The sequence below is a fragment of the Lacerta agilis genome, chromosome 12 (assembly GCF_009819535.1).
Source record: "Lacerta agilis isolate rLacAgi1 chromosome 12, rLacAgi1.pri, whole genome shotgun sequence".
NCBI lineage: Eukaryota > Metazoa > Chordata > Lepidosauria > Squamata > Lacertidae > Lacerta > Lacerta agilis.
In genome coordinates, this window is record NC_046323.1 from 22,057,131 (window position 1) to 22,074,045 (window position 16,915).

The following is a 16,915-nucleotide window of genomic DNA, read 5'->3' on the forward strand; positions in this document are numbered from 1 at the left end:
CCTGGCTCCTTCGGCCAGTAACACAAGATGAGTGCCGCAACCCCAGAGTTGGACACGACTGGACCTAATGGTCAGGGGTACCTTTATACCGTGTCAAAAACCTGTTTGCCAATGGGGGGAAATGTGTTATTCACGGGACTTAACCATGATTTAGTATTTGCCTGTAGCGGGTAGAAGGATTGTATACAAGGGTGGTCCATAGCCCCCCTTGTCATGGTCAGATCACTTTTTGGCGAAGTTTGGACTTCTGGCAACAACCTCAACACTGCAAATGTGGGGAACCAATTTGGATGGTGCATCTGTGTAGACTAAGGGAACCAAATAGGTTCCTGACTGCTCTGGGGATTTTCCAGTGGATAGAGCCAGTGATCCTCTTGAGACCCTGGTCTCATTGTGGAATGGGGATATTCATTCCCAGGGCCTGCACTACTAGGTTCGCTGAGGAGCTGCAGGCAATGAAAGAGGCTGGAGCACAGACGATGGAAAACACTTCAAAGCTGATCAAACACTTGTAAGCTCACAGTTTTGTCTACCAAGTAGCAGTGAAGACTGCAAAGAACTTCACAGCCAGCACTGTGTCCTTGAGCTGTTACTGCAGGTGAACTAGAGACTAGCTACCAGAAGTGGTGGGTGGTTCTCAGAACACTCAGTAGCACTTTGTCCAGCACTTCAAAGGTAACGTCACTTGCTCCGTAGTGCCATAGGTGTAGCAGTTTTTGTGTCCAATGCAACACCACATTTTATGGGATTGATTTCAATTCATGTGCCTTGTGGAACTGAATAGGCCTTGGTCGCCCTGAGGGGATGATCTGTATCAAAAGCAGGTGTGTGGATATGGATAGCTCTGCTCCATCTCGGTCTGTCAGCAGCTGTTGGTACCAGTGGCCACTGAAATGGCTGCCAGTTTCCAGACCAAGCTCACAGCTCTGACAATTTACAAGGCCCTTGACAACATGGTTACAGGTAGGTAGCTGTGTTGGTCTGCCGTAGTCAAAACAAAATAAAATAAAAAAATCCTTCCAGTAGCACCTTAGAGACCCAACTAAGACCAACATAGTTGCAGGATCTCTCAAGCACTATCGGATCCATTATAACCCGGCCCAATCACTGAGGTCTTTGGGAGAATCTTTGCTGGTGGTTCTCTATTTTTTGGATGCATGGCTTGTGAAGTTGTATTTCGTGAAGCGGGCACAAGCCTGCGGAAATCACAACAGATTAGACTGGCATCCTCCTTGAGAAACTTCAGGCACATTGTTAAGACTACCTTGTTCTAACAGGCATTTTTAGGTAGTGTTTGGTCTTATGTTAACTATTGCTCGTGGATTTTTTTATGTACACCGCTTTGGATTGTGAGTAATCAAGCGGTAGATAAGTTTTAGGAATAAAGATAACTCATTTTCAGCATTTAAACTGTTGTCTGGTTCTGGCTCTGAAAGAATGAAGTTTTAAGTTACAAGAACTCCTCTGCCTCCCCTCATAATTAGCAAAGCTGAATAAATTATGCAAAACAAATATGCAATATGGTTTAACCAATAATTTATTCAGATGAAGAGAAATCTTTGGTCAAGAACTGATTCTATTAGGCCTGTGTTCAGACCTAGAGCTTGGACATTTTGTTTATAGTACAAAATTATTATTTTGGTGCACAAGTCTTAAAAATATTTTGATAATGTGGGTAGTCAAGGTAGATCCTTACCAAACTTTATTTTTCCCTGTGTAAACTAACTGTGAATGTCACAATATTTAAGAATAATTAAGAAACATCCCTTTCCATTTCAATAGCTAAAGAGAAATATTTTCTATCGTGCCATTTTTTTGGTTGGATTATTTTGTTTCAGTTCCAGTTTGATGGCTTTTCCAGGTGCAACCAAAACACTGTAGAGAGTATTGGCTTGGGTTAACAGGTCTTCCTTGGTCATCTCTTAATCTACTCAAAATGTCCCAATAAAGATCATTTAGTTTTTGTTTTATATTGCTAATTGATCTATTACACTGGGCTTTTTCCTTCTTGAGCTTTTCCTTTTGTGCTTGAAGGTGACACACCTGATTTTCAAGGTTCATAATTGCATCTAGTTTACGTTTGCGGCAGTTTTGAGCAGCGACTTTGTTTTTTCCTCTCCGCCTTATGTCACGTATGAGTGATAGCTGGTTATCTGTCAAGTAGTATTTTGATAACATGTTATTGAAGGAATCAACAGGCAGAGTCACAATATCATTTACAGAGAATGGAATTCTCAGGGCTTCTGCACGGTATTCGTCACGGCTTTGGTTTCTCTCTGTGTTATCTCCATTTCTACTTCTGGCTTTATTTGATTTCTCTGGCCACATGAAGTAATATTCTTCTGGCACACAGTGTGCCAGCTGTTGTGGGATTTGGCTGTACGTGTGATCATGCAACACATCTACAAACAATTCTGCACTGAGATCATAATTGCTTTGATAATCTGTGTGGTAACATTTGCTGTATTCTACGCAGCAGCCTCCTATAGCTAAATCATCATAGGTGGCAGATTCAGCATCACTGTCACAGGTAAAAACAAGGGATGAATTGCTATGATTTAAATCCAAAGACAGTCCAGAATCTGAATCCCGTTCTTCAAAGAAACAGGAAGCTTCAAATCCATGTCCATCCAGGCTCAAGAACAGATCCTGGTTTGTTAGATATGTACAATTATCAGATGCAAAAACCCCAAGCATGTTGACACCATTCATTAGTGATGTGTGAGAATCTGTTAATGACAGATTCTCCAGTATCTCCAAATTCCTTCTCTCTGCATTTACTGTTGTATTGTGTTCTGATTTCACCATTGTAGCATCATGAAGACTAACATCACGGCTAATAGCCTGAGTCAAATTAACTGTATTGTGGAAGTTTGACAGGTTCATACCTCTGCAGTTGGTAACAGGCATGGTATTTCCCAACCAGTGTTCCTAAAAGAGGGAGCAAAATGAAAATGTTTTCTAGGTTATGTTGACAAAACCTTGCAACTCTCTCTATGGTTAAATAGTTTCTAGCCAGTTCAACAGCAGCCTTTGTATAATTTAAAATGTGTTCCCCCCCCAATACTTTAAACACAGAGAATGCTTTCTGCAAATACCAGCTGTTAAGAAAGCATGTGATCACTAAAATGGCAGCCTGAAAGAGTATTGGGGAAAGCATAAAAAAGAACCCAATAAGATGCAGTAGTTTGTCTGCTATCTACTGCAATACAAATTGGAAAACCACCACTACCCACCTCTGCTGAAACAGGAGCAGCTTGAATTGTTTTCCTAAAAATTAATTGTGCGCAACATAGAGGCACGAGTTTCACAGCCTACACCGTGGGTAGGCAAACTAAGGCCCGGGGGTCAGATCCGGCCCTATCGCCTTCTCAATCCAACCCACAGATGGTCCGGGAATCAGCGTTTTTACATGAGTAGAATGTGTCCTTTTATTTAAAATGCATCTCTGGGTTATTTGTGTGGCATAGGAATTCGTTCATTTCCCCCCCCCCAAAAAAATATAGTCTGGCCCCCCACAAGGTCTGAGGGACAGTGGACCGGCCCCCTGCTGGAAAAGTTTGCTGAACTCTTTAGTCAAATTGAGGGGAAATGAATGCACCCCTAAGTCAAATGCTACATTTCATTCACTACAAATTCATTTTACTACAGTACTTTAGCTTCCATGGTGTAAGCAGAGGCTTCTGTCATAAACCTAGAATGGAGTCATAGAAATCTGGGAAATGGTTTAAAAACAATTCTTCAGATTCTACTTCAGCAAATCACACTTTTTGAAAGCAAGTAAATGGTAAAGGGTGGGAAATGGTGCAGTTCAGTTGTAGAATTTCTGATAAGATCACAATCTGAGAGTTGCTTTTACTGGGTTATTGTAGAAGCATGCTTCCAACTGTTTGAGATAGTTTACAAGCTTATGTGCAAATTGCAACTTATTTTCAGTCAGTGATGCTGGCAGTGGAAAATAACCTTCCAACGGGAAAGTAGAACCAGTAGTGCTTCTGTAAGCCTGTTGTAACCGCCCCCCCCAACCCCCCACAATTAATAGACATTTCTCAATTGTTAATAGAAAGTTGTACCGGTAATTAGAATTGTAAGGGGGACCAGGAAAAAGACACCACTTCAAGCCACAGGAGATTTATACATCTGCAAAACTCAAAATTCTAAATGTGCCCAGGGGCCTCAAAGAGGCTGACAACCCCTTTATCCTGTTCTCAACTGCCCTAGGAACCAACTGGCTGACAGGTGGTATATAAAATGTATTAAGTAAATATGCATGTCAGTGAGTGACAGTAACATTTGCAAACAACAAAGCATGCTATCTTCGTACCAAGTTAACTGGCCAGCAGTACATGCGTGAAGAAGCACTATAGGATAGCACATTCTGAGATGTTGTTCGCTGCACACACACAGTGGATTCAGACAACCAGGAGTTCATGTGACAGCCAATCAAAAGCTTACAACAGGACCCAAGAACTGGGCTGCTGTCTTCCATCTAGCACAGGGGTCGGCAGCCTAAGGCCCATGGGGGTCATTTAACCGGCCCATGGGCTGCCCCTGAACTGAGCCGGCCACTTGGCGAGCCGTTGTGCTAAATCAGCGTGGCGTGGGGACTCGCTTTCACAGCGCCGGAAATCGCATCTGCGCAGACACTTGGCCCACAGATCTCTGCTGGAGTGAACCAGACCAAGCGAGGGAAACATTGCCAACCCCTGACTAGCAGTTGAGGCTCACCATTCCATTAGATTTTCATGCAGCTACAGAGAAAGTGGTAATACTTGCCCTAATAGTTTGATAATTACAAGCTGCCGCCACTAACGTGGCTTTTTGTTTTTTTTAAATGACAAATTGTAAAACTTTAGTAAGCAGCAGTTATCTGAACATGCTTGCCTTCATAAATTCATTGTTTATAATGGTCAGAAGTGGAGTCTTTTCATACTAAAGCTCTTTTATGATTTAAAGCAAAACGACGTCAACTTAATAACAAACAGACGTTAAAGAGCTGACCACAAATTTGGGGTTGGGGAAAATAATAACTGGTGCAGCAAGAAGTTAACGATCTCTTTTAAGACATGGCAGGTAATTCTCACAATGGTATTTGCGAATATATACATTTCAAAAATGTTCATAAAGACTTGCCATGAGTAAATCAATATTTGAATCAGTTTTCAAAAGCACTAATATTGATGGCTGGGGTTCTAATTTTCCTTCTGTGAATGGAACAGAAGTCTTGTTTGTGGAAAGAGACTTTCCTCCCTCCCCCTTCTTTCTGCAGCCCCCTGAAAATGTACCCCAGGGAGTTTGAGGGCCCTTGGGATATGAGGCAGGGGACTTGGTGAGAATCTCCACCATCGTACATGAATGGAAGAGCGACTTAGGATCCCAGGCAATGGACTGAATTCAACGTGAGTCATACTCAGTATAGAACCATTGACCTTAATGTGCAAGACTACCAAAACACTACTAATTTCAATGGGTCTATGCTGAGTAGAACTTAACCGTATACAGCCCAATACAACTTCTTTCATGACTCTCACCGAAGAGCTGGAAACTGGACTCAGCTTCTCTTTCCAATCCACTTGGTCACTTTTATCAGTCTCTTTACCCTCTTCCTCCTCTTGAGCTTCTGAGTCTTCATCTTCCATAACGTAACAGTGTCCCAAACATTCCTGGCTCGCTTTTAAGTCTACCTCCTGTAAATATCGGGAGAAACAGGAAACAATAATAATTTTCAGCACTGTAATGTGTCAGCAACCAGCATACTAGGAAATGACACACATCAGAGTAGTATTTTGTTTCTCTAGTAGTAGTTCATCAGTTGCAGCCCCTCAACCCCTAACCCCTTTCCTGGTAAGTCAATGACACACACACTGTCCAATAAGCTCTTTTGCATGTGGCCACCAGCCCTCAAATGTACATTTTTCAGGCAATGCTGTAACGCCAGACAGCAACAAAAGATTGGAAAAATATATATTCACTCTGTCTTGCATATAAAACATTTAAACTTGAAAGATTTGGTTCCATCTGTGCTCCATTATAGTAGGCATATGTTTGTATTATTGTGGGGGGGGGGGAATAGTACGTGAAATCCCATCTCACTGTTCTTTATGCACCTGTTTCCATGGTTAGACCACAAGGGTGTATGTCAGCTGCAGTTTTAAAAAAGTTTTAAAACCATGGTTTATCGTACAAACTGCACTTAAGCCGATGGACATTCTGCATATGATCACAGTAACTATGGTATGTTTGGTCATAGGCTGCTTTCCTCCATCCTGTCTGTCAAATCAAATCAAATTTTATTAAACGGTCACAGACCAAATCGTCCAACGGAGCACACACAAGACAAACACACGAAAAAACAGCATTTTGAAATTAAGATCTTAATAAAATTAAACGTTTGCCTTTGCCTGCACATTGTCAATGGATAGCTTATATTTCCTGCGTCTAATAGCAGAAACGCAGAATTTGGCAACATTGATCGTAGTCTCGGAGACCCTGTCTTCTACTAGGGCTCTCAAGCGTTGGGATTCTGATTCATTTTTAAACTTGTGAAGAACTGGGGTAATAAAAGTCTGTCGTAGATCCTCGTAGAAACTGCAGTGCAGCAGTATATGCAGGTTTGTTTCCACCTCCAAGGAGCCACATGGGCAAACACGTGACTCATACGGTTTGCCTTCATACCTACCTAGCAACAGGGCAGAGGGCAACACATTGAATCTGACCAAAGTGAAGGCATGTCTATACTTGGGTATTTGTAGTTTGGTCAGATAGTCTGCGGGTGAAAACCCTCTCCCGAAGTCTCTTATTGAGGTAAGTTTTTCCATTTTGCTCATGTGACACTGCAGCTCTGTGTCCCTAATGCGTTGGAGCACTTGACTTTTGGCTCTCTCATAACCTGCTGCTATCAGAATCTGCGGGGAAAGTCCCAGGCTTCTTATCTTGCCAGAAAGGGAAGCTTTCCAGTTGGAATGAAAGGTGTCTACTAGTGTTAAAGGTGCCAACCCAGCCGGGAAAAAGATGAGTTTTAACCAATAGTGTATCCTCATGATCCACATCCGCGCATCAATAGGTAATTGTCCGACTTCAAGGCGGACAGCTGTGTTAGATACACAGGGAGGGACTCCCAATAAGGAACGATAAAATTTTGTTTGGAATGCCTCCATAGGTGCGAGATTTTTGAAACTGCAGATCTGGGAGCCATAAGTAAGTTGTGGCAGTATTTTTATGGCAAAAACCTGAGAGGCTGCCGGAACGTATTGGCCCCCTTTCCCGTAGTAGAATCTTATTAGGGCTTTGTTAGTCCTACCTGCGTTGGCAATGGCATTATTCATCTGGTGAAGCCATGAGCCCCTTTCCTGAAAAGTTATTCCCAAATATTTGAAAGTTGTTACTTGATCAATAGGTTGGTTGTCAAGTCTCCATTTGTGTTTTCTTCTCTTTTTTGAAAACACCAAGATTTTGGATTTGCTGTGATTTAATACTAGTTGTTCGGCTTGACAGTAATTGGAAAGTGATCTCAAAAGTTTCCTTAAGCCGACGCAGGAGAAAGAGAGTAGAACGGCGTCGTCTGCATATAAAAGCACCGGGAGGGACACATCTGCCAATTTAGGTGGATGAGCATTTTCTTTCACCATATTTTCTACTAGAGAGTTAATGTAGAAATTAAATAAAGTTGGCGCGAGAACGCATCCTTGTTTGACTCCATTGCAAATATGAATTTCTTTGGTTAGATGACCTAATCTATCGCATCTTACCCTGGCCCTTGTGTTTTCATATAGGCCACGAATAAGAAGCAATAATTTTTTATCTATATTTGTAGCGTTAAGCTTTTCCCAGAGTCTTTCCCTTGGTATTAGGTCAAAAGCAGATTTGAAATCTATGAACGCTGCATATAAAGATCCTCCTTTTCTTGAGTATTTGTCCGCCAGATGTTGGAGTATCAGAGCCTGGTCTATGGTTGATCGGTTTGCTCTAAAACCAGCTTGTGCTTCTGACAGGATGCGTTCTCGATTCATCCACTCAACCAGTTTATCACATAAATGGGCAGCGTACAGTTTGCTAACAATCCTGTCTGTCTCTCCAGCTTGACATCCCTTAAGACAGAGGTTGGCAAGGTTTACCTTGCCTGGGCCGGTTCACTCCAGCGGAGATCCCTCCGTGGGCCGGATTGCGCACCCACCCACCATTTCTAGCATCTGTGCAGACGCAATTTCTGGTGCCGCAGAAGCGAGTCCCAGTGCAGCACTGGTTTAGCACAGCGCACAGGGACTCGCCAAGTGGGCGGCTCGGTTCGGGGCCAGCTCGTGGGCTAGTTAAACGACCGTCGTGTGCCGCTTGTGGCCCATAGGCCTTAGGTTGCCGACCCCTGCCTTAAGACTTTGTAGAAGCCAAATGCTGGCATTGCCTCATTGTGCCAACTTAGCAAGAGCAAGGGTGTGGCATTCTTCAGCAGTAGTTGTCAAACCCATTCCCATGCCGCTAAAGAAAAATCCACTCCCTTTTGCAGCTTGGAGGAGGTCTTCCACTCCGCTCTGCAATCAGGGTTTTTTTTTTTTTGGTTTTTTAATTTCCCTTCTCTCCAGCATGTGAATTTATGCTTTGAGTTTAGTAGGCATTCCTCCTCCCTCTCCCCAAGCCCTCTGCTGTTAGCAGGGATTTGAAAGGACTGCTTTTAGAAGTGCACGCTTAAGTAGCTTCATCAATTAATTGCAATGACTGTAAGGAACAGAACCTCATTTTGAACCGCCTCCCGCCCTACCTTGACACCCACTCTCCTCTTCCAGGCTTTTATTCCTGTGCTTCATTGTTAAAGTGCAAAGTTGCTGCTGCTGTGAGTCCTACCTAATTGGAGAAAGTATGTTTGCTTCAAAACAACGCTTCACCACCCACATCTCCTCCTCCCCTATATACTCCACAACCCTTAATGTTTCTGTTTCTGTTAAAAGACAAAACCTTTTGCAGCAGTGCAAGTTGGTCTGGTACATCCCCAAGCCCTTCTCAGCTGCTCAAGCCTACAGCACTGTGAACACACTCAAAATGTGTTTTTGCAAGAATTGTACATGAACATCACATAAGAGATGTTGCTTAAAAGAAATTTACCAGGAACGGATATTGCATCAAATGTAAGCAGAGGAGAAAATGTATGTGTGTCTGGTTTGCACGTCACACTAAGCCAAACCTTGGTCTCCCATTCTTGGTTACAGCTTGTGGTTAGCAGTGAGTCCCAGTTCAAGCGGCACCCGAAGCCAAGCCATGGCTAGGCTTTGCAAGGTGCAGCAGCAAAAAGAACCAGGGAGGAGCAAAGTAGATGCAAGTTCCTCTCTGGAAGCCCACACATTCAAGTTGCAAAAGCAAAGCAATGGCTTGGCTTAGTGTGCTGAGTGAACCAACACCTCTCAAGCAAGTGTGCTTCTGGGTGAGCAGTGCTGTCTGCTTCAGGAACACACACCAGTGAGAGAGACCTCACTTTCCACCAGTTCTCACTTTGCATGACCTCAACAAAACACCAGTATCAGAATCAGTGGCAGCATGCCTTGAACCAGGTGGTTCTTCTGGCCCAAATTGCACTGGTGGCCAGCAAACTTAGTTTTGTGTGAAACAGGCTGGGCAAATCTATAATCACAGTGTCTAGATAAGAATGCAAACAGCTTCTAAATAGGCATTTTGTTTTCTCCAAATATAAACTAGGGTCAAGCAAAAGCACACGTCACTGGTGGGGAGAAGTCATAAGGGCTGTGGTGAAGGAATTTTAACCCATACTTAGTTTATATGTTTAAAAAATGCCCTGCTCATCCATCCTACCATTGTGTCTAGCACTGGTCCAGGGCCTGCACAGCCTCTCCTGATTCAGATGTGATGGAGAAACAGAGCTGAGAGTCATCAACACATTGATGGCACCTTGCCCCCAAATGCCCAACCACCATTCCCAAGGATGTCAAATGGATATTATAGAGCAGCACCCCATAGCATAATTTCCTGGGAGCCAAATAGCACTTTCCCAATGCTGCTTTCTGGACCTGGTCCTGTAGATAGTACCGGAATCACTGTACCACAGTGACCCCATTCCCATTCCCTGGTGCTAGTTGAGGACAATGCAGTAGCGAATGGTACAGAAAGTTGCAGTGAGGTCAAAAAGCAGGAGGAAACTCACACATACCCTGTCCCTCTATTTGTAAATGTCATTCATTGGGGTAGCCAAGGCAGACTTAGACCCATGGCCAGGCCTGAACCCAGGAAATCAATCAAAATAATGTGTGTTAACCACAAATGCTTGCAGGTTCCCCACCACAATTCTCTGCACCCACTCCCCCAGCAAGCAGGTATTTGCAACTGGCTGATAGTTATTGCTAATGCAATGAAGCATTGGCCATGCTCTAGGCCCAGATAATTAAACCCCCTCTGCTAGATTTAATAAGCCCAGAAGGGTTAGGGGTCAAGAGAATGCAGTTTCAGCATACGACCTTGCCCACGTTAGCCACCTGCATAAGCTGAAACCAATCTCACCAACTCTGGCACTGGGTACTTCATCTGGAACTGCAACGACCACTGAATCAAGGCCACTCCGAAGTCAAGTAACTTTATCCACAATGAAAGCTGCAAAACGAGCCTTCGCAGCTCACACTGCTACATGGTAGACACAATTATGTGCCCTAGCCAGTGCTTGGTCGGTTTCAGAATGAAATTAGGAGAGCACTACTTACGCTCTAGCCTGAGTCTAGCTTGTACAGCCTGAAGCTCCCCAGATTACCAAGGAGGCAGGCAGGCTCCGCAATGCTGGAGAAGCCATTCTGGAAGTTTTGTGCCAACTGCACATCCGATCTCACCATTCCACAGTGAGAGCGTCAACAGGATCATCAGCTTTTTTCACTGGAAAATCCCTGCATTCAGGAAGACATCAGGATCCATTAGACTGAGGGCGGGCCATCTAAACAGGCCCACCACCTCCCTTACACCCTGTGCATCTTTTAGACACTCCAGCTGAAGTTCTCAAGAGAAGTTCGGTGTTAACTAGAATTGAAAATTAGTCATCTTTTGCTCCAGTGCTCAGATCCCTCTAGGTTAGGGTGGAGAAACTAGTTTTACAACTACCTACGGAAGTAACAGATCTTGAATCATAGCCAAGTAAAAACAAAATTCCATTACAAGGGGGGGGGGACATTTATCAAAACAGAAACAGTAGGCATTTTAAGTCATGTGGCAATGAACTGAAAGTCAGGATTAGAATTTTTATTGCATCTCAAAACCTACTTTTTGCAAAGGCATTGGTACTTGCACACACTTCTCTTAAGAGTTCCTAAACCGAAAAGCTAAGACAATTATTATGCTCCTAAGAGTATTACTCAACCGAGTATTTGTCAAGAGCAAGCTGGATAAAATGGTCTAATATACTTATCTCACGGTCAATTCTGCACAAGCTGCTTTTAATGAAAGAATCCCCACCTCTTTTCCTATGGCTACAATTGTATGCTCTTCTACCTGTCAGTAAGTGTCACGGTGAACAAGCAAGCACATGTTTGAAACCTAAGCCTAAGGCTGAATAATTAAACCTGTTTGCAAATGTCTCGCTGAAGTCTATTGGATCTTGAAGTATGCAAGCACATGGCATGGGATTGCAGCTTATATTGCAGTGCTGTTGAAACCCTTTCCAACTAAGGGTTGCATTCAGCTTGAGTAAAAAACAAAGCTTTGCTGCTCAAGTACGCCTTCTTGCAAGCTTCATCTAGGCATCTGAAGTACTATCTGCAGCATGTTGGAGACCCTCTTAGTCTAGACCATCATTAAACCTGTTTGATCAATGCCTATTCGTGTATGTAACCTCCAAGTTCAGAGGGGCAGGAGGCCACTAAGTCCCACTTGCTGAGGAGAAGACAGCTGTAGCCTTCAAGCCCTCCTTGTTGGTTTTGTGGAAGCACCTCTGCTGCTGGCTATTGTCACAAGCAAGGATGTTCATCTGTGGTCTACCAGAGCTTTCCTTACGCACCTCTTGTGTACTATTTGTGCTCCAAGGATTATTCAGGACAGAACGTGGAAGAGAAATCAAGTGTGTATTCTTGCTGACAGAGGTTTTTACATTTGCAGTACAAGCTAATATAACCAAATTCAAAGTAGATGCAGCATGCACATTTACGTTACGTCTCCTGGACAGTAGTGTCAATATTACTGCCCACTAGATACAACATAAATTTGCATTACTAAAAGGTGGATTACACAACACAATACAACACAACGAGCAGTCTTAAGCACCAGAGGATTATCCATAACCATATACTGAAACCACAATGTCAAGGAACTTGGACTATACCTTCTTACCTGGAAGGAAATCTTGTTGAACTCAATGGGACTTACTTCTGAGAAGACGAGCGTAAGAATGCATTATTAGAATCTACCACACTCTAAGTCTGAATACTTCAACTATAATTTTTGGTGGAAAGTATAAGAAGGGATATTACATACACACCATGACCACCATCAAATATATAGTAAAGCAAGCTTAAATCCACTGATTTAAATGAACTAAAATGTGCCTCTTTCTGCAAGGGGAAAAGCTATCTTTCTCTTCACAGTTATTTTAGCATTGTTTGCTCTTTTATTTTTCTTATTTTTAAATGGCTTCTAAACTTTTGTCTTGTGAATTACAGCTGAGAGACTATTCGGATAAACTGAAAGATACTGTGCTCTTGCATCAACTTTAAATATACTTTGTTCTTAGCAGGCTTAGGACCAGTGTATAAACCTACACTGCTTTCCAGTAGCTACATTTAATTACACAGCAGCAGTGCTGATCTGCAAGCTCTTAAGGTATTACATTCTCTTTAATCAAGCCATTATTAAAAAGCAAAAACCATTTCTCATTAGTGTCAATGGGGAAACTCCCCTTTCAGTGAGAGTTGGAGCAATGACTAAAGGTATATTGCTTGTCAGAAAGCAACATGCAACTTTCAGAACAAAAACGAAAAAAGAAACTCCTGTTGATGTTTACATAACCAAATAAAGACGGAACTGAATGTGCAAGCAGGTAAACTGAAAAACACTTCTGGAAGAAAAATACAGGTGAAACTCAAAAAATTAGAATATCATGGAAAAGTCCATTTATGTAAGCAATTGTTTTCATTAGCTGCTGGAGTTTAATATATGAGATGGACTCATGACATGCAAAGTGAGATATGTCAAGCCTTTGCTTGTTATAATTGTGATGATTATGGCGCACAGCTGATGAAAACCCCAAAGCTGAGATTGTTAATTTGGGGTTCTCAGCAGCAGTACGCCATAATCATCATAATTATAACAAATAAAGGCTTGACATATCTCACTTTGCATGTCATGAGTCTATCTCATATATTAGTTTCACCTTTTAAGCTGAATTACTGAAAGAAATGAACCTTTCCACGATATTCTAATTTTTCGTGTTTCACCTATATGTGCAGAAACAACTGTCTCCTCATCCTACAAACTATTCTGTTAAAGAAAGGCCGCTTGGGTGAATGTGAACCAGCAATCTGAAAAGGTAACCATTGTTATTTCCTAGGAATGTGTACTGCTGGAAGCTCCAACTTTGTTTTTTGTATGGTAATGAGATGCCCACACATTTTTAAAAGTTTATGAGCAGGCATGTCCAACAGGTAGATCGTGATCTATCAGTAGGTCACTGGATGTCTGTGGTAGATCACCGGTAGATCAGTGGCTCCCCCCAAAGAAGCTAAAAAAACTTTCTCTCCACTAAAAAAGCTCAACATCTTTGCCCTGCACCCCTAAAATGACCTGAATCACCAAAAATAGGGCTTTCCTTCCTAAAAAGAAAAGCTCAGTGTTGCTTTCCTCTTCCCCAAAGAGGCTCAACAACTTTTACATGAACCCCCCCCCAAAAAAAAGGGGGTAGATCACTGCCAGTTTTTAACTCTGTGAGTAGATCACAGTCTCTTGGAAGTTGGCCACCCCTGGTATATTCTATAGCATCACAGCTTTATAGAAAGACGTCTCTTATTTCTGAATTTCAGCGCTCATCAAATTCCCAAACCCACAGTGCAGTGCACACTTTTATTTTGGACATACGACTAAGACTGTTTTGGACATCATCACCAAGACATCACTGGGAGTAAGACCCACTGAGAGTTTGAAGAGTTTGTAAGAGAGACAGCTTTGGATCCACATTTTCCCCAAAGTAACAGTAGTATGGGGGATGGAAGAGGTAATACAAGGTGTAAAGAAAAAAATGGAAATGGTCTTAAGATGCCTGAAGGATCAGAACCTGAACAGCTCTCTCCCTTCCCAACCCTACAACTTTCAGCACAGAGACAATTCTGTTCAATGCCCAGGACCTCTCCAGCAGTTTTGGCAACACCCTGATATATTTCATAGCAACTGGAAAAGCAGCTGGGAGTTGCCTCACCACAGGCACTGCTGTTATCATAAAGAGAATCTGAGCTTACGCCTTGGGACCTGTCTGTCTAAACGGTCTCACCCCGTCTCCACACATGCAGGAACAGGGATAAGTTGTGACACAGAGGATAAGGCTATCCATGGCTTCTTGTTGCAATGGCTATAGCTCAGAAGATGTCATGTGACAAAGGTCTTTGAGAGCAGAAGCAGTAGGGATTATGGGAATTGTAGTCCCAAACATCTGGAGGGCTGGGGTTTGCCTATGCCTGATCTAGAATAGATGACTCATTCCTTGTACAAATATTCTATCAATTACAGGAAGACACACGGAGCCAGGAAGGATAAATACAATGGGCTCAGTGTGCTCTCTAGCCTAGTCTAATCATCTTCTGTTTTTACCAGGCATCCCCAAACTCGGCCCTCCAGATGTTTTGGGACTACAATTCCCATCATCCCAGACCACTGGTCCTGTAAGGAGTTTGGGGATGCCTGGTTTTTACTTTGCTCTCCTCCGTTATGTGTTTGTAAAGAAATATGTTTAACTCAGTGAAGTTTTACTAAATTTACGTAATGTGAAGACTCTGTGTTTTGACTTCGCTGCGTGACAATAGATGCAACTTCCAGGCAGACTAGTACTTTACACAGCAGAATGTTTCTTTGCCAGGTTTTGTACAAGGCTACGTGGTGCCGTCAGATCACTGGTCCACCAAGTGCAGTGCAACCCCCCTGCCAGCAAGTGCGGTGCAATCCCCCTGCCACCCACGCTCTGGGTGGAAGCATTTCCTAGTTAGCCTTTCCCACCAGACAGAGGAACAAGGGCAGGTGGGCAGTGGCAGAGAGCAGGCAGGGGTGGGGCTGGTGCGCGTCCCAGGGGCATGGCGCGCGTTCTAGGGGCGTGGCACGCCGCCTGCGGGATGCCCAGCGTGGGTGGGGGGCAGCCACGATGGAACCCCACCAGGATCGCGCTGTTGGGGGCGGTGCGCTCTTCCGCCCCCCTCTTCCTCCGCCAGTGCAGGTAGGTCAGTTGCAGCACTTCCATCCCTTGAAAGACTACCCAGCTCAAGGGGTCATAAATGCACCACTTTATTCTTGCACTGTCAAACTGATCTCCCACATCTACCAAACTAAGAGAAAAGTCTTGTGCTTTTCTCTTACTTTGCAAGCCCACACACAGTATACATTTCTCTCTCTCTTTAACTGATGGGAGATAATACATGAAAACTGGGAAAAAAATTAAAAATTTTTTTAATGATCCTCGAGGTCCTTTTGCTCACATCGAACCTGCATTTAAACCCAAGTCCTTCATTATTGGCCTGCAAGGGGTAATGGTCAGGATGTCAAACTAGGACTGGACACTGGAGGAAGACACCAGGGTTCAAATCCCCACTTGGCCACGAAACTTACTGGGTGAGTTTGGGCCAGTCACTACCTCTCCGCCTAACCGATCTCATAGGGTTGCTGTGAGGGTAAAAGGGGGAGCCGAAGAACTACAGTATATGTACACCACTTTCGAGCTCTCCGGAAGGGGGGGGGGGGAGAGAGAGAGAGCTTCGTTTAACTACGAATTCGCAGCAAAACTTTGGCATGGGTTTGGAGGGGATTTGGGGCATTTTTCGTTTTTAAAAAAAAACAAAGCTGGGGAAAGTAAATGCAACAAATAAATAAATGCAACATGCAAAGGAGGAGGAGCTCTTGAATGAAATATTGGTTTATCGATCACCAGCCGCGGGGCACGCACACTATTTGAATGGCAATGCCCATCAACCGGGGTGGGGTGGGCGGGGTCGAATATTTTATGCAGGGAAGCCAAAGGGCCCCCTAGGAGCTGGCATATTTGGATATGTGAAGAGAAGGGGGGGGGGGGTTCCCGTCGGCTCCTAGCCCTTACCTCTTCTCCACTGGGGCGCTTGTTTCGGACTCCTCCAGAGGAGGAGGCGGCAGCAGCAGCAGCAGCCACCGCTTCGAGTCCCTCGCCGTCGCCTCGCCGCTGCAGCCATGGCGGCCGGCCGGAGCAAGGGAAGCCGCCGTGCGCTGCCTCCTGGCGGCTGCGCTTCCCGCCTCCTACGAGGTCTGCGCGGGACAGCGGCGGCGGCGGCGGCGCCACTTGCTGCTGAGGCGCCTCGCGCTCGCCCTCCCGCGCTATCCAAGCGGCCACCCTCGTGGCGGGAAAGCGACGCGGCGTCCCCAGCGCTCGCCCACTTCGCGCGGCAGGAGTTGCTCGGGAGCGGCCTCCTCCTTGCTTGTTGTTCTGCAGCCCGTGCAGGGGGCAGGGGGCGAACTCCCGGTCTCGCCGGGCAGCGCCTCCCCGGCGCTTTCAGACCGCCTCTTCCTCCAGCGCTGCGCCGAGCCCCAGCGCGGGAACCGGGACGACTGGAGGGACCCGGACTCCGCCGCCTCCGCCCCGCCGTCTCTCGGCTCCTCGCTGTGGCGGCTGGCGGCGAGCGCACGCGGGGAAACGCCGCGCCGGGTCTCGGGCGGAGGAGCAGCGACCAACCGCCCGCAGGCTGAGCCAGCCCCGTTTGGAGGCCGCCAATGAAGGTTGAGA

The 16,915-nt window shown here is 44.7% G+C and overlaps 1 protein-coding gene across 1 annotated transcript; it reads right to left on the bottom strand.

Annotated features, from left to right (window-relative positions):
- Positions 1 to 1,824: 1,824 nt before the first annotated feature.
- NFE2L3 (nuclear factor, erythroid 2 like 3) lies at positions 1,825 to 16,400 on the bottom strand. The gene is made up of 3 exons (XM_033165933.1): positions 16,259 to 16,400; positions 5,532 to 5,687; positions 1,825 to 2,931 (listed from the first exon to the last, which is right to left on the bottom strand). Exons 2-3 carry the CDS (start codon positions 5,637 to 5,639, stop codon positions 1,825 to 1,827), a joined length of 1,215 nt encoding a protein of 404 aa, XP_033021824.1. The 5' UTR covers positions 5,640 to 5,687; positions 16,259 to 16,400.
- Between the last annotated feature and the right edge of the window lie 515 nt (positions 16,401 to 16,915).

What these genes read in the sequence shown, in the direction of transcription:
- NFE2L3 (XM_033165933.1), bottom strand. Translation starts at nt 5,639, where the DNA reads ATGGAAGATGAAGACTCAGAAGCTCAAGAGGAGGAAGAGGGTAAAGAG. An exon ending in GTCCAGTTTCCAGCTCTTCG is followed by an intron (nt 2,932 to 5,531) that starts GTGAGAGTCATG and finishes TCCCTCTTTTAG; the next exon opens with GAACACTGGTTGGGAAATAC.